Raw genomic sequence first — 19,649 nt, forward strand, 5'->3', positions numbered from 1 at the left:
CTGCCTGAAGACACCGAGGAGCCTTCAAATAGTGGTACCCGGCGCAGCACACCTCTCACTGGCACTTTCCTCAGAAGGAGCCGCAGCTCCGTGGTAGAGCATCATCTTTGCACACAGATTCAATCCCTGAGAACTCCAGGTAGCACTGGGGATTGTCCCTTGAGAGCTGCTGCCAATCAGAATTGGCATTACTAAGTAGATGGACCAATGATCTGACTTGGTATAAGTCCTATGTTCCTATAAAGTATATCTGAAGGAGCATCTCCACCCCCATCGTTCTACCCGGACACTGCGGTCCAGTGCCGAGGGCCTTCTGGCGGTTCCCTCATTGCGAGAAGCAAAGCTACAGGGAACCAGGCAGAGGGCCTTCTCGGTAGTGGCACCCGCCCTGTGAAACGCCCTCCCATCAGATGTCAGAGAGAACAACAACTACCAGGCTTTTAGAAGACATCTGAAGGCAGCCCTGTTTAGGGAAGCTTTTAATGCTTGATGTATTACGGTATTTTAATATTTGGTTGGAAGCCACCCAGAGTGGCTGGGGAAGCCCAGCCAGATGGGCGGGGTATAAATAATAAATTATTATTATTATTATTATTATTATTATTATTATTATTATTAAGGCCAGGGCCATTTGTCTGGAGAGGACTGGTCCTGGGGGTAGTGACTACAGCTCTTGGCTTGACCAGTCTGATCAACAAAAGATTGTAGACTACAGTCCTACCTCGGGTTGAAGTTGCTTCATGTTGAGCGCTTTCGGGTTGCGCTCTGTGGTGACTTGGAAGTAACTGAACATGTTCCGGAACGGGGCTCCAAAACGGATCCTGTTTGTATCCAGAGGTACCACTGTATTAATGACGTATCATTATACAGTGGTGCCTCGCAAGACAAAAAGAATCCGTTCCGCGAGTCTCTTCATCTTGCGGAGCAAGCCCATTAGCGGATTAGCGCTATTAGCGGTTTAGCGGATCAGCTGATAAGCGGCTTAGCGGATCAGCTGTTAAGCGGCTTAGTGGATCAACTGATAAGCGGCTTAGCGGCTTAGAAAAAGGGGGGGAGGAAAAAAACCCGCAGGAACTCGCAAGACATTTTCGGCTTGCAAAGCAAGCCCATAGGAAATTCGTTTTGCGAAGCACCTCCAAAACAGAAAACCCTTTCGTCTAGCGGGTTTTCCGTCTTGCGAGGCATTCGTCTTGCGGGGCACCACTGTATCTACTGGGCTAAGCTCTGGTTGCTAGTCAGATAATTTCAACGCAAACAACCGAAAGAAACACATTAATTAGAACTTGTTTCAATTCCAGGATGTGTTAGATGACCTTTGGGAGATCCTGCAAGACAGACAGAAGGAGCTGACCTCTCCATTTATTAGCGAGCAACAATATGAAGCTTTGCTGCAGGGATTAGCTGAGCTCTCAGATCTTGGGCAAGAGAAAGTTGCTCAAGAGATTAAGCGAAAAGCTACCAGTCGAACTACTTTACAGTTTCATCTACAAAACCACAAGGTACTGGCTTTCTACTCAAATAACTTGAGGTACTGTGATTTCCCCCCTCTCTATTTCCAGATAATATTGATGGATTCCTATTACTCCTTGAGATTAGAAGCAAACAAAAATCTGAAGCAAAGTATTAGAGATGGGAGATTGCCTGGGACTTCTGACCTATTCCACCCTGAGTTCTTTGGAAGTAGGGATGGAAGGATCCATCAGTTTTCCCCCTCTCCGTTTCTGATTTTCCCACTCTTAAATTCAGTTCTCCACATTTCGCAGCAGTTTGCAAGTTGTTGTTTTTTGAATCCTTATGAAAATCATTATGCATTTTCGTGTGAATTTTTGTATTTTTATTTAGCAAAATTGATATACCACCTGATTGCAAACAAACCTCTTCAGTGGTTTGCAAAATTAAGCATTAGAATTCTCAATAGTGGAGTTTTGGCTAATGTCACGCATTTTTGTAAGCATTTTATCCTGTTGCAATGCTATTTTTCCCTGATATAGTCATTTTTATGCACGTTTACTCCAAATACATTCATTTTTGTAAACATTGTTTGGTTGTGAAATTCGGATGAGGGCAAATCTCGAAGGATGGCTGCGTTGTGGTTCTCAAGTCTCTTCTGAAAGTGTGTATTTGATACATTTGGCTGTGAAAAGCAAACTGAATCTAATCTCGCTCCCATCCCTGTGATGGGAGAAAGCAGTATGTGAAACGAAATGTATAAGACTAGATGAAGCACTTCCCACAGAGCAGTAAAATAAGGGAGAGATTAGCTGCATTTCATGTTTATTTCCCACTTTCAGCTCTTAACATAATTGTCATCACAAATGAGCAAAGGTATTTTGTGGGGTGGGGTCTGTCTGTGCGTATTGCAATATGGATCATCAAAAAAATCCAGCCGTTGCTGTAATTACTTTGCCAGACGTAAAATACAGCCCTGCTAATGAAGATTAATGTTTACAAGCTGCCCAGGAGAAAGATGGCACAAACACGAAACGATTCCTCCTTGGCTGTTTTGAATGTTAAGTTAAGAGAAGCAGTTAGTCACTTCTGCTTCCGATCCGATGAAAGAGGCTGCAATTTTACCTCTTCAAAGTAGAAAGTGGTGCAGGTGGGCAGGAAGGAAGATGCATTGCAGATGAAAATGCAGCTTTGTATGAGGCATTAAGGTGAAAATGGTTCTCCATATTGCTCAAATAGGGGGAAAGCCTGCAGCTCAACCACTGAGCATCTTGTTTATTTATTTTATTAAATTTTTATGTCACCCTTCCTCCCCAAGGATCGCAGGAGGCCAAACCAATATAAAATTTAAAAACAAAGCAAAAACAATTTTAAAGCAGATTTAAAACATTCTGAAGGAGGTTAAGGGGTGATATGATAGCTATGTTCAAATATATAAAAGGATGTCACATAGAGGAGGGAGAAAGGTTGTTTTCTGCTGCTCCAGAGAAGCGGACACGGAGCAATGGATCCAAACTACAAGAAAGAAGATTCCACCTAAACATTAGGAAGAAATTCCTGACAGTAAGAGCTGTTCGACAGTGGAATTTGCTGCCAAGGAGTGTGGTGGAGTCTCCTTCTTTGGAGGTCTTTAAGCAGAAGCTTGACAACCATATGTCAGGAGTGCTCTGATGGTGTTTCCTGCTTGGCAGGGGGTTGGACTCGATGGCCCTTGTGGTCTCTTCCAACTCTATGATTCTATGAAACAATTACAGTTTTAAAAAAACCATCTAGAAGTAGTTACAGTTAAGAACCTTTTAAAGTAAATTACAATCAAAACATTCTTCCATCCGGTGATCTGGAGGTTGCCAGGAACCCAAACGCTTGGGTAAACAGGAATGTTTTTAGATTCTTCCTGGAAGGTGATAATGATGACAGACAGGCAGACTTCACTAAGGAGAGCATTTCACAACCAGGGAGCCACCACTGAAAAGGCCCTGTCACAGGTCCCATGTTCAGTCTACAGGTAGGGCTGGGAAACCTGGAGAACTGCTGCCAGTCATTGGAGACCAGGGAGGGAGAACCTGCTTCCTTGCAGATGTTGTTGGAACGCAGCACCTGTCATCCTTGACCACTGGCCATGCTGGCGGGGGCTGATGGAAACTGGAATCCAAAAATGTGTTGGAGGGCTGCAGGTTCCCCATCCCTGCTGTAGACAAGACTGAGCAAGATAGGCCAATAGATTGGTGGGAGACAGCATCTAAACATTTACATTTGTGGGCTTGCATTACTAAGCCAGAGATTCCTTATCTTTGCCCAACCGGTATGTTTGCTCTGCGTGATCAGTGGATCTGAGGCTCGCAAAAAATATGTGGCTCTATTTTTTTTGTTTAATTAGTGGTGACCAGATCACCCATCCCCACTAATTTGTAATACATTTAATCAAACAGAACTAGAATACAAAAGAGGGAGGTGTGAGGAGGTCAGGGAAATAAGTAAATGAAAGACAAGATATGGAAAGATTGAAATGTTTTTAATTGTATTTTTTTTACTCTTTTTTGCACTTTGTATTTCTTTTTGTTTTCTTTGTTTTCTTTTTTCATTTTTGTAATCTCTTTGAAACCTTAACAAATATTATTATATAAAAAAAATACATTTAATCAAACAAAGCTTTCTTCTTTTCAAAATTGAGAGAGCACAACGGGACCCAATCCTCTGTCAGCATCCCCTGCAAACGCCCAAACGTCCTCCCACTGCCCAACTAACCCTCATCTTCCAAATCCCCTCCCTCCTGCCCGATTATCTGTCTGCTCCTTCAGCACCAGCAACAAGAAGGGAGAAAAGTCCCCTATAAGGACACAGTTTTTTGTTTCTTTAAAATGTGAATCCATTGGTTTATCCTCAGTGCAGCTTTCCTTTTTAAATCCAGAGCTTTTTCTGCAACAAGGCCCACAGGCAGCTGGTGCAGATGTGTTCCGAAAAGATGTCACCTTCAGCGTTTCATGAGAGAGGGAAAGAATGGAGTCAGCTGGTAGAGGAAGACCAATGTTTGGAACAGCAAGCAGTCCAGCACGGAGCCTATTTGGAAAGACTGTTACAGGTAAGGGGCCTGTGGAGTAGAAATACGTCTGTACCTTTTATCATATGAGGTGGTCATGTAAAGAGGTGAGAGCTTTCTGGGAAATGATATATAATGAACTTTTAAAAATGTTGAGATACACATTTTTTAAAAAAAAACAGAAGCTTTCCTATTAGGTATAGTTGGTGGAGAAATATACATAAGCAAGATAAAACGTTGTTTTTATATGCGACAACTGCGGCAAGAATGTTATTAGCCCAAAGATGGAAGCAAGAAGATTTACCAAGAAGAGTGGCAGATGAAATTAATGGACTATGCCGATTTGCCGAAACTGATGGGAAAAATCCGGAACCAGCAGGACCGGCTTTCCAGAAAGATTGGAACAAATTTATTTTATATTTGAAAGACAACTGTAAACAATTAGCATCGCTAGTTGGGCTACAGGGAGCTTTGTAAGGATCACTTTATTACTTGTTGTAGTTAAGCAAGGAATTATATAAGGATAAGATTTAGCAGGAATAAGAAATACAGGAAAATGCAATAAGTTTGAAAACCATAAGTCAGGGAGGAGGGAAGGCACAGGCTCATGGAGCCAAATGTTTTATTTTTGGAAAAAGGTTGTTATGATGTTATACAAAGAAAATACAGTGGTACCTAAGGTTAAGTACTTAATTCGTTCCAGAGGTCCGTACTTGACCTGAAGCTGTTCTTAACCTGAAGCCCCACTGTAGCTAATGGGGCCTCCTGCTGCTGCCAGAGCATGATTTCTGTTCTCATCCTGAAGCAAAGATCTAAACCTGAGGTACTATTTCTGGGTTAGCAGAGTCTGTAACCTGAAGCGTAATTAACCTGAAGTTTATGTAACCTGAGGTACCACTGTGTAAGTAAAAACCAATAAAAATTATTTTAAAAGAAAAAAGAAATACGTCTGTGGTAGACATGGTTCTTACACAATAGTGTTAGGAAACACCTAAATATAACATGTTCTGCTAAAAATGCATTTCCTCCCTTAGGACTGGATAGCGTTTGATGACGGCTATGGGTCTTTCTGCCAAAAACTTGAGGCGTTGTCCTCCTCTGTGCCTTCTGTGGGTTTGGTGGAAGAGACAGAAGAAAGGCTGATGGAAAGGACTCAGCTTCTTCAGGTACTTGCCTGTCCCCCCTGAATCTTGTAACCCGCCTTGCGCCTGTTGTCATCAATGGACTGAAACACGCTGTCAAATTTTGGGCAACCTCTGGAGGCCTTTGGCGTGCCCCATGCAGCTGCCACTTTCCACTTTTGCTGCCTCCCTGCCAGGTCTGTGCTCTTCGAAGCTCGCACACCTTTCTCCCCATGTAAACCACGTTTGGTGAACTGGATGGCAGAGGGTGTGTGTCGAGAAGGGACCCTCCCCCCACTGTGCAAGTGTGAATGAATAAACGTGTGAACAGTTCCACGCGCCACCAGTCCAAGCACCGCCCACCCGCAGCTCTGGCCACGCCCACAACCACGTGGCCCCTCCCCTGACCCATCAGCCCACGTGACCCTTCTAGCCCTTGGGATTATAGCAGTGCCCTAAGGCAGAGGCTCATTAGGATTTGGTGGTGCGTGAGAAAACGGTGGGGCTTTGTGGGGACCCAGCTGCGGTTGGCCCCCTACTTCCAGGGAGGTTCAGTTTCCAGATGTCCAGCAGGAAGCTGGAATGAAGAAGGCATCAGCTGTTGGAGAGTAGGAGGGGCATTCAGAACCTTTTCCAGGAAAATTAAGCAGGTGGGTAATGCAAAGAAAAGGCTCTGAGGAAAATAGGGGGAAATAAGCCATTAGAGGCAGTGAGAGATTTTACTTTCTTGGGTTCCATGATCACCGCAGATGGTGACAGCAGCCACAAAATTAAAAGACGCCTGCTTCTTGAGAGAAAAGCAATGGCAAACCTAGACAGCATCTTAAAAAGTAGAGATATCACCTCGCCAACAAAGGTCAGTATAGTAAAAGCCATGGTTTTCCCAGTAGTGATGTATGGAAGTGAAAGCTGGACCATAAAGAAGGCTGATCGCTGACGAATTGATGCTTTTGAATTCTGGTGCTGGAGGAGACTCTTGAGAGTCCCATGGACTGCAAGAAGGTCAAACCAATCCATTCTGAAGGAAATCAGCCCTGAGTGCTCACTGGAAGGACAGATCCTGAAGCTGAGGCTCCAAGACTTTGGCCACCTCATGAGAAGAGAAGACTCCCTGGAAAAGACCCTGATGTTGGGAAAGATGGAGGGCACAAGGAGAAGGGGACGACAGAGGACAAGATGGTTGGACAGTGTTCTCAAAGCTACCAGCATGAGTTTGAACAAACTGCGGGAGGCAGTGGAAGACAGGAGTGCCTGGCGTTCTCTGGTCCATGGGCTCACGAAGAGTCGGACACGACTAAATGACTAAACAACAACAATGGTTTGAACGAATGGTTTGAGGAACCATAGAGGGCTGGGTGATGCAGGAAGGAATCAAAGCCCCTTTCCTTAGGAACATTGGAAGCTGCCCTTTACAAACCAGACCATTCATTCATCTAGCTCAGTTTTGTCTGCTCTGGGGTAGTGTTGCCCTCTGAATGTTGTTGGACTACAACTCCCATCTTCCTCAGCCTATGGGGAAACTTGTCAGGGAGTTATGGGCATTGCAGTCCAACGACCTCCACAAGGCAGCATGTTGCATGCTGTCAGCTGCTCTCCAAAGTTTCCCAGGGAGAGATTCCCTGTCCTAACCTGGAGTTGCCAGGGATCAAGCCTGGGATCTTCTGCAAGCTCTACCACTGAGCTACCATGCTCTTCCCTTCATTAACACAGAAGCCAGCAATTGGGGTGATAAATATAATTGATATCCATGCTATGAATTTGCCACAGTCAAAACTTTGGTGTATCAATTCCCTGAAGGTTTTTGGTGGAAAACTGTGTGATATTATAATGTATTTTTAATCTTTGTTGGAAGCCGCCCAGAGTGGCTGGGGAAACCTAGCCAGAATGGGCGGGGTACAAATAAATAATAATAATAATAATAATAATAATAATAATAATAATAATAATAAATTCTGTTATTCCCTACCAAAACGAATGGCAAGCCTGAGACTAAAGCCAACAGCCTGTCACCCTGTCTCCTTATAACTCTGCATAATCTTTGTGCTCTTTCTTAGCAAATCAAAATGAAATTGGAAGGAGAGCAGGCCGGGTATTGTCAGGTAGTGAAGGAAGGGAAGAACCTGATGGGGCTCGTGAGCTGTCCTGAATTGCAGGTCCAGATTGAGAAGCTGGAGGACCAGTGGGCCTCTCTTTCCAAAAGAGTTGCCCATGAGCTACAGAGACTTGAAACTTTGCTCAAACTCTTGTCCAGGTAGGTGCGGTACCTTCCCACATTCCTCAGCCTAGTATTTTACGGTCACAGTAAGCCCTAAGAACTTGGGGAGTGGGCATTTTACATCATTCTCACCCACAGGCTTCACCTGCCATAAAGAAGACTGCCCAGCTGAAGGAATAACTCACTCCATAGGGACAAAAACACCTTTTTTTATATGATTTTTATAAAATTTTCTGTTTTACCTTTTCAGATAAATATTTTACATACTTAAGATATCGATGACTTCCCTTCTTTTCCTTCCATGGTTCATTTTACATATCTTACATCCGCATATTTTACAAAAACAATACCAATCGGTTTTCCATTATTACATCCATCAAAACTTATTTACACTGTTGAATTTATCTTAATGCTGCCAGTGTTTTCAGCTGTACACAATTATTTTCCATATATTCAATAAACGTTTTCCAGTCTTCTTTAAACGTATGTTCTTCTTCCCTTAACATATAGGTTAAGTTTGTGCATATTCTGTCAACTTAAGTTGCCAATCTTCTTTGGTTGGGACCTCGCTCATTTTCCATTTTTGACCTAACAAAACACGGGCCACAGTTGTTGCATGCATAAATAACCTTTTCTGACACCTGGGAATTTCAGTTTGAATTATCCCAGCTTTGCTTTCTTTTCGCAGCTACAACAGGGATTCAAAGGAGCTGGAAATCTGGCTGGGGTCTGCTCAGCAGCGCATTCGTGACTGGAAGGAGCAGTCGCTCAATGCCTCCCAGGACTTGAACACTGTCAGAAACAATATATGCGACTTTATTGTAAGTCAAACAGTGTTTTTGTGGCTTACAGCTGAATTGATATGCATAGATTTGTTTGCACTGTTAAAACACAGAAGTTGCCATGCTGAATCAAGCCAAAGTTCCATATAATTCCATGCTCATTGTCTTAAAATAGCGGCTAACCTACCCCTGAAGGATATTTACCGTATTTTTCCGTCTATAAGGTGCCCCCTATTTTGGGGGACTCAGATTTAAGAAAAAACACTATCCGTGTATAAGACGCCCCCTATTTTTGGACATTATTTTAAAGGGGAAAAACCTAGTCTTGTACACAGAAAAATACAGTACTTTCCTTATTGTTTGTTTTCCACACTTAATTGGCATTTCATCTAGGAATTAATCTAATGCTTGTTTTTTGAAGCCATCTTCAAAAACTCAACATTTTCTTTTCCCTGCCATTCAGTGGTCACGTTCAGACAATCATGTATCAGCCTAATAAGCCAAAATATGAATGAGACTAAGACCCCTACGTGCATCTGCCTCTCTCCTTTCTTCATGCAAGCAAGCAAACAAGCCAGAAAGTCATTTCCCGTTGCATCTTACGTGGTTTCAGAACAAGCCAAGATATGAAACCGCCTAGATGACTTCATATCCTGGCTTGTTCCAAGGCTGCTAACTATAGTTTCCCAGTTCACATGCAACAGGGAACTGTGATTAGTAGAAGACGTCTTGTCTTGCTTGCTTAGTGTGAAGGGAGGAGCAAACCACAGCTCGACCTCATTGGATGATTCTGAGTTCTGTGTATCAGTCAAGTTTTTTTTCTACTGTCCCTCCAGGGTCAGGGTAGCTTACATTGGGTGATGTGTGGGGCAACAGATCCCTGGCACCTCTGTTCATGGAGGAAGTCAGTAAAGCAGGGATGCAGCTGAAAAGCTCAGGGAAGCCAGGAGCAAGTCCATTCCCACATTCCAATGGCCATCTGATCAACGGCCCAGGGGGAGGAAGTAAGGGCTGATGCTCTTGGCTCAAAGAGCTGGAAAGAAATACCAGGGAACTGGCAGACTCTACACAATGACACATCTGGCTTGTCCCAAGGCTGCTAACCATAGTTCCCCAGTTCACATGCAACAGGGAACTGTGATTAGTTGAAGATGTCTTGTCTTGCTTGCTTGGTGTTAAGGGAGGAGCAAACCACAGCGCGAGCTCATTGGATGATTCTGAGTTCTGTGTATCAGTCAAGTTCCATTCAGACTCTACACAACGACACATCTGGTTTCCCCATTTTATCTGTATATCTGCCCTGCATGGTAGGCCAAACGGAGAGATGGTGCCAGGCTAAAGGTCACCTAGCAAGAGAAATGTCCGAGCAAGGATTGATTCTCTGTAATTTGGTTCTCTCACTGTGAACTACATCGTGGTCATTCTCCATTTATGGTAGTGTTTTGCGTGAAAAAGAGAGAATAACTTTTCTCAGTTAAAACCGGCTCCGTGATGCAATGCAGCCAATGTAGCTATTCTTCCCCTTCCCACAGTACATTTATTTTCTTTCATTGAAAGTCATGCCCATGTGAAATTGTACTCCTAGGCATTTTCTACAGAGGTTGATGATAAATCTTCCTTGAAGTCATCAGTCGTAAGCACTGGCAATCAGCTCTTGATTCTTAAGCAATCCGATGCAGCAGTGCTGCGGTCAGCTTTGGCGACGTATGACCAGAGATGGGCTGACCTGATCGCTCAGTTGCCAAGCATCCAGGAGACGCTTCTCCAGGTAAAAAAGCAAATCAGAATCCCAAAACCTCCAGGCCTGAACTACCTCGATAGGCTGCTGTGGGTATTCATTGCAAAGTGTCGAATTATGTGGCCCAATCATTCTTGCATTCAGTGCCTTCTTACCAAGGCAAAATCCAGGTGTTAAACGCTACTGTTATGGCAGCCTCCTTAACCTTCTGTATGTGTCACTGATTGCAAGCATTTATATATAACTCAAGGATGCAGTCCATCAAAACAAGTGGGAGGCATGTGTGCTGAAGTCCCACTGAAATAATGTACTGCAAAGAGCCCAATGTCTCTCCTTCAGCTTTTACTTGCAGTAATAATCTTGTCCTAAAACTTAAAAGGGACGCGGGTGGAGCTGTGGGTTAAACCAGAGAGCCTAGGACTTGCTGATCAGAAGGTTGGCGGTTCGAATCGCCATAACGGGGTGAGCTCCCGTTGCTTGGTCGCTGCTCCTGCCAACCTAGCAGTTTGAAAGCACGGCAAAGTGCAAGTAGATAAATAGGTACCACTCCAGCAGGAAGGTAAACGGCGTTTCCGTGCACTGCTCTGGTTCGCCAGAAGCAGCTTAGTCATGCTGGCCACATGACCCGGAAGCTGTACGCCGGCTCCCTCGGCCAGTAAAGCGAGATGAGCGCTGCAACCCCAGAGTCGGTCACGACTGGACCTAATGGTCAGGGGTCCCTTTACCTTTACCTTTAAAAGTTAAAAATGTACATGCTCTTCCTATACGTGGTCCCCGCTTGCCAACTCATGCATTTTTTAAAAAGTTTGTTCCTGCTTCAAAATGTGTGAGCCTTAGGGATTGTTCATTGAGAATGTTGCTAGGCAATCTGAAAGGCCATGCCTGCATCCTGATCCCTGCACATAGAAAACTGCACATATTTGGGAGAAGGCTAGGCTACAGTCCTTCTCCCTGAAATGCTGGGTTTCTATGTGCCTGGAATTCATTTTTTGCTTGTTTGCAGGGGGGAGCATTTTGTCTTGTGGGGGCCTCTACTGAAACATACAGTCAAGAAACGGCTAATTAAAGGACTCAATCCCTCCCTCCCTCAGTCTGTTCGTCAATGCATTGCCCCTATCCACGCCCAGTTCCCATTAGCAGTAGACCTTGTATCTCAAACCAATCCATTTAGTTTTGTCTGGGTTTTGGTTAAGGGTCTTCTACAGTTTAAGAATCCATAGCCCCTCCTTGTAAACAGAAAGAGCGAGAGAGACCCAGAGTGACTGGGCCAGGTGGATGGGGTATTAAGTATGACTGTTGTTGTTATTGCATCATTTCTGACCAGCTACAGATGGCAAAGCTGCCGTCTCATGAGGCAATCGCAGAATTAATGGACCGGATGAACCAGATGGAGCAAGAAAGAAGAGTCGAAGCTACTGTGAATGCTCAGAGTCCCACATGCCAAGTGAAAGGCCTTCTTAAGAAGTACAAGGTGAGTAGGGCACTAGAAGAATGAGAGTCCTAGAAGCTGATTCGCTTTGCCAGACAAGAATACAAAAATCCAAATCACATCTGCCTGGTGTGGCCTCTTCCAGTCACCCTATACTGTATTTTTCGCTCTGTAAGACACACCCAACCATAAGACACACCTAGTTTTTAGAGGAGGAAAACAAGAAAAAAAAATATTCTGAATCAAATGTTGTTGAAGAGGAAGGAGGATCAAGCTAAGGAGCCACCAGTCCATCCGCCCCTTTGGGGAAGCTGGATCTGCTGGCCACCTAACAGCGTTGTCCCTGCTGGGGGGATTGGAGGAGGCAGGCGAGACAAAGTGACACTCTTCAGCGAAGCGGGAGGAGGAAAGGAAGGGGCTCTGTAACCCAGCAGAGCAAGAGGGAGAGCTGTGCAGGGCCTCTTGGTCTGCTGGCTTCCCAGCGAAGCAGGATGAGGGACGGAAGGGGCTCCATAAGCGCTCCCTTCCATCCCTCACCGTGCATCGCTGTGAAGGCATCACAACAAGAGGCGCTGCGCAGCTCTCCCTCTTGCTCTGCTGGCTTCAGCAAAAGCTGCGCAGCCTGCATTCACTCCATAAGACGCGCACACATTTCCCCTTTTTAGGAGGGAAAAGGTGTGTCTTATAGAGCGAAAAATACGGTAATTGGGGTCTGGCTGTCTGAGCCCTGTCATGAGCACAAGGAGAGCTTTGCTGAACCCCTGAGGTGAAGGGTGCCTTGCATTTTACGAATAAAGGCCACCGCACAAGGATGGCTTGCTTTCTTCCACTTGTGGCATCTTCCTGCTTTCGCCTTTTTTCAAACTGCCACCTCCGCCTGGAGATGCCAGGGATCGAACCTGGGACCTTCTGCATTCAGAGCGCATGCTCTGCCACTAAGCTGCAGCTCTTCCATTGGTATTGTGCCACTTTTTGCCCAGAAATGCTTTTGCAATGGGTCTCCAACCGCCTGCCCCACTTACTTCACAATGCCATACAAGGCTCTTCAACTGTCCGCCACCTGTGACTGCACTTGGCAGCAGTAACATTCCATCATAGCAGAGCAGCCCTAAATGCACATTAAGTGCGCAGTAAGATAGATTCTCATGCATATGAAAGCCAAGAAGAAAATGCCATCTTTGCCCAGATGGATTAGCGAGCTAGCAAGTGCATTAACCTACAAGCCCACACTTTTTAAGCGTTAGCAAAGGACAAACATTCACTGAGATTATGGGTCATAGTTCTATGCCTTAACAACATTTCAAATGCCATAAAAGTAAGTGGTAATGGCGTTTTCTGCGTGGGAAATGCCCTTTTTCTTTTCCTAACAGGGTTGTATTTACTTTTCTAGGAGTACGAGATGGAAATGAACTTCAAACAGGGGGTAGTAGATTATGTTAACCAGTCGCTGCTGCAGATGACAACATGCGACGTCAAGAACAAGCGTTACGAGAGGACGGTGTTTGCAGAGCGTCTTGGTGAAATGAATCTGCGGTGGCACCGGTTGAGAGGCTCTCTGAGCGGAAAGGTTTGTTTGCCCTTTGCAGTTCTTTTGCACAGAGAATGAGTCCTGTGGATCCAGAGCGGCGCATGGAGAAGTCTAACACAACTTCCTCTCCAGTGCAGACCCCTGAAACACTGTGAGGCAGGGCCAGCCCTTTCATTAGACAGTCAAATAGCTGCCTCAGACAGCAGATTTTGGGGTGTCCTGAAAGGGCAGGAAATAGTTTATTTAATGTGCTCCTATTTGTATTTTATTGGCAGGATGGGGGGAAAGGTGCTTGTGGGGTTTTCTGCCTCAGGTACCAAATAACCTAGCTGGACATGGGTGCACCTGAATTTGAAAAGTCTTTAACTGCATAACTATTAAAGGTTTTGGACCTCTGCCTGCAGTTTCACCAGGCCAATCTATGCAACAAGCAATATCTGTGTGTTTGGAAAGTAATAATAATAATAATAATCTGGGCGGCTTCCAAAATAATATTAAAATACTGTAATACATCAAACATTAAAAGCTTCCCTAAACAGGGCTGCCTTCAGATGTCTTCTAAAAGTCTGGTAGTTGTTCTCTTTGACATAGATAATGATGAAATTATTGTGAGGATTTATGAGTGAATGGTCTATATTTGGACAACTTTTCTGCTGTACTTTATTGGAAGGAGAAAAACAATCATTTCCTTAATAACAAACTTAAACAATTTATTTAACTAAAACAATAACATTATAGCGTATGCATCCATGTTTGTTAACTGATGTGGTTAAATAAACACAAAATCCGTAGACTGAGTTTTAGCACACATGAAAAACTTAAAACAAATTCTTTTTTCCCCTGTTGAATAGCCTTTGGACTATAATGTTACTTAAACAGAAATATGTTTAGAAAGATTTTTCCTCCAAAAGCATTTTATTTAAAAATCCAATCTAAATTAAAAAAAAATCTGATTTATTTATTTATTTATCTATTTTTAATCATTGATTTTTATCCACCCTGCCAAAGTGCCTTCCATCAGCAGAGAGGAGACGCTTAGGCAAAACCCCAGATGCCTTTCTGTCCTCTACGAATCAAATCATCCTTAAATTTCCACGTTGGAATCTTTGCAGATAAAGGAGCTGGAGCACATTTTGGAATCCGCAGGTGAAACGGAGAGCAAAGCCCAGTCCCTGGGCAGCTGGCTAGAAGCACAAAGCAGAAGACTCAAGCGAGCAGGGAAGCCAGCAAGTTCCATTCTTGCCCAGGACACGGCGCAAGACTGCAAGGTTAAACATTTGTTCTCGTTATTGCATTTGGGAATTCCAGATTCACATGATTTATTGCCTAAAAAATCCAAAAAAATCCCACTTTCCTTCCAAACTGCTCAGGGCAGTGTATATGGTTCTTCCTCTCCCCTGCCCATGCTATTTTCACAACAGCCCTGTGAGGTAGGTTAGCCAGAGATCATAGTGACTAGCCCTAGGACAATGTGTTTCATGACTGGGTGGGGATGCAAGCTCAGATTTCTGTGTTCCTATTCCGATCCGCACTGGGTGGACTTGGTTCAGAAAGATGGCTTGTAAATCAATATTCTTGTTGCTGTTGAATGATAAGTAATAATAATCATGAAGACGGGTTGTTGGATCTTTTACTTTAGAGAAAAAGTGAGGAGTAATAATTTATAATAATAATTGCATTATTTATACCACGCCCATCGGGCTGGGTTTCCCCAGCCACTCTGGGTGACTCCCAACAGAATATTAAAAACATGATAAAACATCAAACATTAAAAACATCCCTAAACAGGGCCTCCTTCTGATGCCTTCTAAAAGTCAGAAAGTTGTTTATTTCCTTGACATCTGATGGGAGCGCGTTCCACAGGGCGGGCGCCACCACTAAGAAGGCCCTCTGCCTAGTTCCCTGCAACCTCACATGATGGAACTCTCTCACCACTCATGGGCATCCAGTGAAACTGAACGTTGGAAAGTTCAAGACAGATAAAAGAAAATCCTTTTTCACGCAGCGCATAGTTGAACTATAGAACTTGCTCCCAGAGGAGGCAGTGATGGCCACCAACTTTTAAATGGCTTTTAAAGTGGATTAGGGAAATGGCTTCTAGCAATAACAACAACAACAACAAATTATCTAACCCTGCCCTGCCCAGCTGAAGCCAGACTCGGAGCGGCTAAAAACAATAAAAGTAACACAGCATTCTAAAATCAATTTATTCTAAAATCAGTTCAAAATCAAATTAATGGCAACCATTGGGCTAGAGTTCTGTGAGGATTACCAAAGGAGGGGGTCAGACTGTGCCTTAGCCAAAGGCCTGGTAGAAGAGCTCTGTCTTGCAGGCCCTGCGGAAAGATGTCAAGTCCCACAGGACCATGGTCTCTTGTGACAGAGCGTTCCTGCAGATTGGGGCCATGGCCGAAAAAGCCCTGGCTCTGGTTGAGGCCAGCCTAACCTCCCTGTGGCCCGGGACCTCCAAGATGTTTTTGTTTGAAGGCCGTAAGGTCCTCCGTGGGACATACCAGGAGAGGCGGTCCCATAGGTACAAGGTCCTAGGCCGTATAGGGCTTCAAAGGTCAAAACCAGCACCTTAAACCTGATCCTGTACTCCACCGGGAGCCAGTGCAGCTGGTATAACATTGGGTGAATGTGATCCCATGGCGAGGACCCCGTAAGGAGTCTCACTGATGCATTCTGCACCCGCTGGAGTTTCTGGGTCTGTCTCATGGGCAGCCCCACGTAGAGTGAGTTACAGTAATCAAGTCTGGAGATGACCGTCGCATGGATCACAGTGGCTAGGTCAGGGCGAGAGAGGTAAGGCTAACCGTGATGGCTACGCAGCCGCAGGAAGCAATGCTTCTGAATACCAGTTTCTGGGAGCCAACAAGCCGATCTTGTGCTCTGGTCCTCCTTGTGGGTTTGCCACACGCATCTGGTTGACCACTGAAAACATGATGCTGGACTGGAAGGGTCCAGCTCATTTGTTCTTATTCCTCCTTAACTGAGGTTTAGAGGACTTGTCTGCAAGGGCTAAAATGTTCCAAGAGCGCATTTTGGACTGGTCAGCCAAATGAGCCCTTATTATTTCCCAGACAATAAGGATAAGCCACATTTGCAATGATATTCCTTCCCTCCTAGGTAAGTCTTTTGTTTTTGTTTTATTGCCATGGTTACCCCTTTTCTCTCCCGTTGCAAAATAGTGGGTAGTTTTTCCTATTTATTCCCCGCAGTGTTTTTTTTATTTTACTAAAGCGCTCTGGAGCCTTTTCGCGTCCCCCCCCCCCCAAGCTGAGGGACAAGAGGGATTCATTCCAACTCGCCAGCAAGAAGCGTGGTGAATAAATAAAAGGACAGATTGGAACTCTCTTAGTGAGCAGGTACACTCACTACGGGAGAGAGGAAGGGGAAGGGAAAAGTTAAATAAAGCCAGGAAGAATGTTTCCACATCCTTGAAGACAACTCTTTATAATAATAATTAAAAAAAACACCAAGGAAAATGGGGGGAACTGACTTTTAATTCTCAAGCACTTGTATAAGCTTTGCAGGAAAATAAATGAATAATCTGATAGCCACTACATTTTACACTAACCCTATGCCTTGTATCATATATTAAAAATGAGCAACGTGTGTTTATTTGCATGATTTATGCTGATGATAGGGACGCGGGTGGTGCTGTGGGTTAAACCACAGAGCCTAGGGCTTGCCAATCAGAAGGTCAGCGGTTCAAATCCCCGCAACGGGGTGAGCTCCCGTTGCTCGGTCCCTGCTCCTGCCAACCTAGCAGTTTGAAAACACGTCAAAGTAGATAAACAGGTACCACTCCAGCGGGAAGGTAAATGGCATTTCCGTGCGCTGCTCTGGTTCGCCAGAAGCGGCTTAGTCATCCTGGCCACATGACCTGGAAGCTGTACGCCGGCTCCCTCGGCCAATAAAGCGAGATGAGCGCCGCAACCCCAGAGTCAGTCACGACTGGACCTAATGGTCAGGGCTCCCTTTACCTTTACATTTTTATGCTGATGATAGGGAAGGCAAAGGATCTCAAAATGCCAACTCCTCCCCTGATCAAATGCTCCTGTGCTTTCCACATTTCCTATGGAAACTTCTTCAGCCTTGCCATCCCAGGGTACAAGCCTGGGCAGTTCGCATGGAGGTCTTGGGCTGCCCAGACAACAAGACCCTCCCCCCCTTGGCCTCACTGATGTGGTCCAAAGGAAAGCCGAGCAATACATTTGGCACCAGCTTGGCTGCAGGAGTTGCAGGAAGGAGGCATACAAAGTGCCTTAGGGACTCCAGTCTGGATTTGGGTAGGGTTTACTCCCTAGCCTTTTAGGGCCAGAGTTTTCTTTCTCGCAGATGGGCAAAGAAAATTGCTTACTGTAGCGAAAACTACGTATTAAAATGTGTATAGTAGGAGAAATGCCCCCTCCCCGAAATTCTATCCCACCTTTCCTCCAAGAAGCTCAAGGTGGCATACATCATCATCATCATCTTTTATTATTTATACGCCCCCCCCCAAAAAAAAATCTGGCTGGGTTTCCCCAGGCACTCTGGGCAGCTCCCAAAAGAATACAGTGGTGCCTCGCAAGACGAAAAGAATCTGTTCTGCCAGTCTCTTTGTCTAGCGTTTTTTTCGTCTTGCGAAGTAAGCCCATTGACGGCTTAGCGGATTAGTGGTTTTTAGCGGCTTATCGGCTTAGCGGATAAGCGGCTTAGCGGCTTAGAAAAAGGGGGGGGAAAGGGAAAAAAACCCCGCAGGAACTCGCAAGACATTTTCGTCTTGCGAAGCAAGCCCATAGGAAATTTGTTTTGCGAAGCACCTCCAAAACGGAAAACTCTTTCGTCTAGCGAGTTTTCCGTCTTGCGAGGCATTCATCTTGCGGGGCACCACTGTATTAAAAACACGATAAAACATGGGATACTCTCCTCCCTGTTTTATCCTCTCAGGAACCCTGTGAGGTAGGTTAGGCCAAGAGACAGTGACTGGCCCAAGACCAGTCAGTTAGTTGCCAGGCCAAGCAAGAATTTGAACCCTGGTCTCCCAGGTCCTAGTCCAGGACTATGACCATAACACCACAAAGGGTCCCTGGGTTGTCCACAATCAAAGGGTTCCAAAATAAACCAGCCTCCCCAATTTGTGATTTGGTTTTGGGGGTATTTTTGTTGTTGTCTGCTTTGCTTTTGTTTTGTTTGTTTTTAAGCCCTCTGTTCGCCACAGTCGGAACAGATTTCGTAGCATTGATTGTTCAGAATTAGAGCTGGTGTCTGGTGCCGAAAGATGAATTATTCACAGAGAATAATTCTCATACTCTTCTGTTTCCTTTTCCCCAGGCACTGGAAAACCAGCTTGCAGTTAAATCTAAGGAGCTGGATGAGCTGAAGCAGAGTTACCCAGCTTTAGGAGGTGGTGCCCAGGATCCTGCGGGGGCAATGCCAAGAACCAGCAATTTAGATGAAATGAGGACCAGAGTTGCCAGCCAGGTTGATACTTTCTCCTTTTTTCCTTTGCCTATGTCTGGCACTGTGGGTTAAACCACAGAGCCTAGGACTTGCTGACCAGAAGGTCGGCAGTTTGAATCCCCGCGACGGGGTGAGCTCCCGTTGCTCGGTCCCTGCTCCTGCCAACCTAGCAGTTCGAAAGCACGTCAAAGTGCAAGTAGATAAATAGGTACAGCTCCGGCGGGAAGGTAAACGGCATTTCCGTGCGCTGCTCTGGTTCGCCAGAAGCGACTTAGTCATGCTGGCCACATGACCCAGAAGCTGTACGCCGGCTCCCTCGGCCAATAAAATGAGATGAGCGCCGCAACCCCAGAGTCGGCCACGACTGGACCTAATGGTCAGGGGTCCCTTTACCTTTACCTTAAGATTTGGTGACTTCCTGAAGATTGCTCAGTTGACTCCTGCCATGCTAGGATCAGAAAATAGCAGTGAGGAAATAGATTCCCATCGGGAGGGGCCACAGGGGGGCAAGGGGCTGTCTTGCCCAGGGACTGAGCTATGGGCCCTCTCTAGAGGTCTTTTGGCAGCGATCAGACTTGAACTCAAGAGTTGACTCGTGTGCCTAGCCATTTACCTGGTGAGTTCTACTAACTGTCATGGTTCCATGAATCCTGTTTGGTCCTAGCAAGCAGGGCTGTGCCAAATTTCTAAAATGGCAATAGAAAATATTTTTCTTAGTGATTTTAAGCTGCCATGGAATGAGAGCTCACAGCTGAGCTGTCTGTTCCTTTTGCAATTTAAAACCCTTCAGGCACTGCTGAATCCGTGAGTTTTCCTGCTGGGATGTCAGCAGGAAGTGTAAAACCCGGTGTATTTAGTGTATTTATTCCTGCAAATCATTCCCTAACCAGGTGTCCTGGAAT

General features: G+C 45.1%; 1 protein-coding gene across 1 annotated transcript in view; it reads left to right on the plus strand.

Moving 5' to 3' along the window:
- Positions 1–19,649, plus strand: part of SYNE2 (spectrin repeat containing nuclear envelope protein 2) — a 256,016-nt gene that overhangs the window by 173,999 nt on the left and 62,368 nt on the right. The window contains exons 73-82 of the mRNA XM_083729549.1: positions 1,299–1,499; positions 4,358–4,528; positions 5,521–5,652; positions 7,662–7,858; positions 8,511–8,643; positions 10,190–10,372; positions 11,667–11,813; positions 13,162–13,338; positions 14,412–14,567; positions 18,619–18,768. Coding sequence (XP_083585675.1) covers positions 1,299–1,499; positions 4,358–4,528; positions 5,521–5,652; positions 7,662–7,858; positions 8,511–8,643; positions 10,190–10,372; positions 11,667–11,813; positions 13,162–13,338; positions 14,412–14,567; positions 18,619–18,768 — 1,647 coding nt within the window. The remainder of the gene's footprint in view (positions 1–1,298; positions 1,500–4,357; positions 4,529–5,520; positions 5,653–7,661; positions 7,859–8,510; positions 8,644–10,189; positions 10,373–11,666; positions 11,814–13,161; positions 13,339–14,411; positions 14,568–18,618; positions 18,769–19,649) is intronic.

The sequence above is a fragment of the Podarcis gaigeae genome, assembly GCF_964106915.1.
Source record: "Podarcis gaigeae genome assembly, chromosome: 1".
Lineage (NCBI taxonomy): Eukaryota > Metazoa > Chordata > Lepidosauria > Squamata > Lacertidae > Podarcis > Podarcis gaigeae.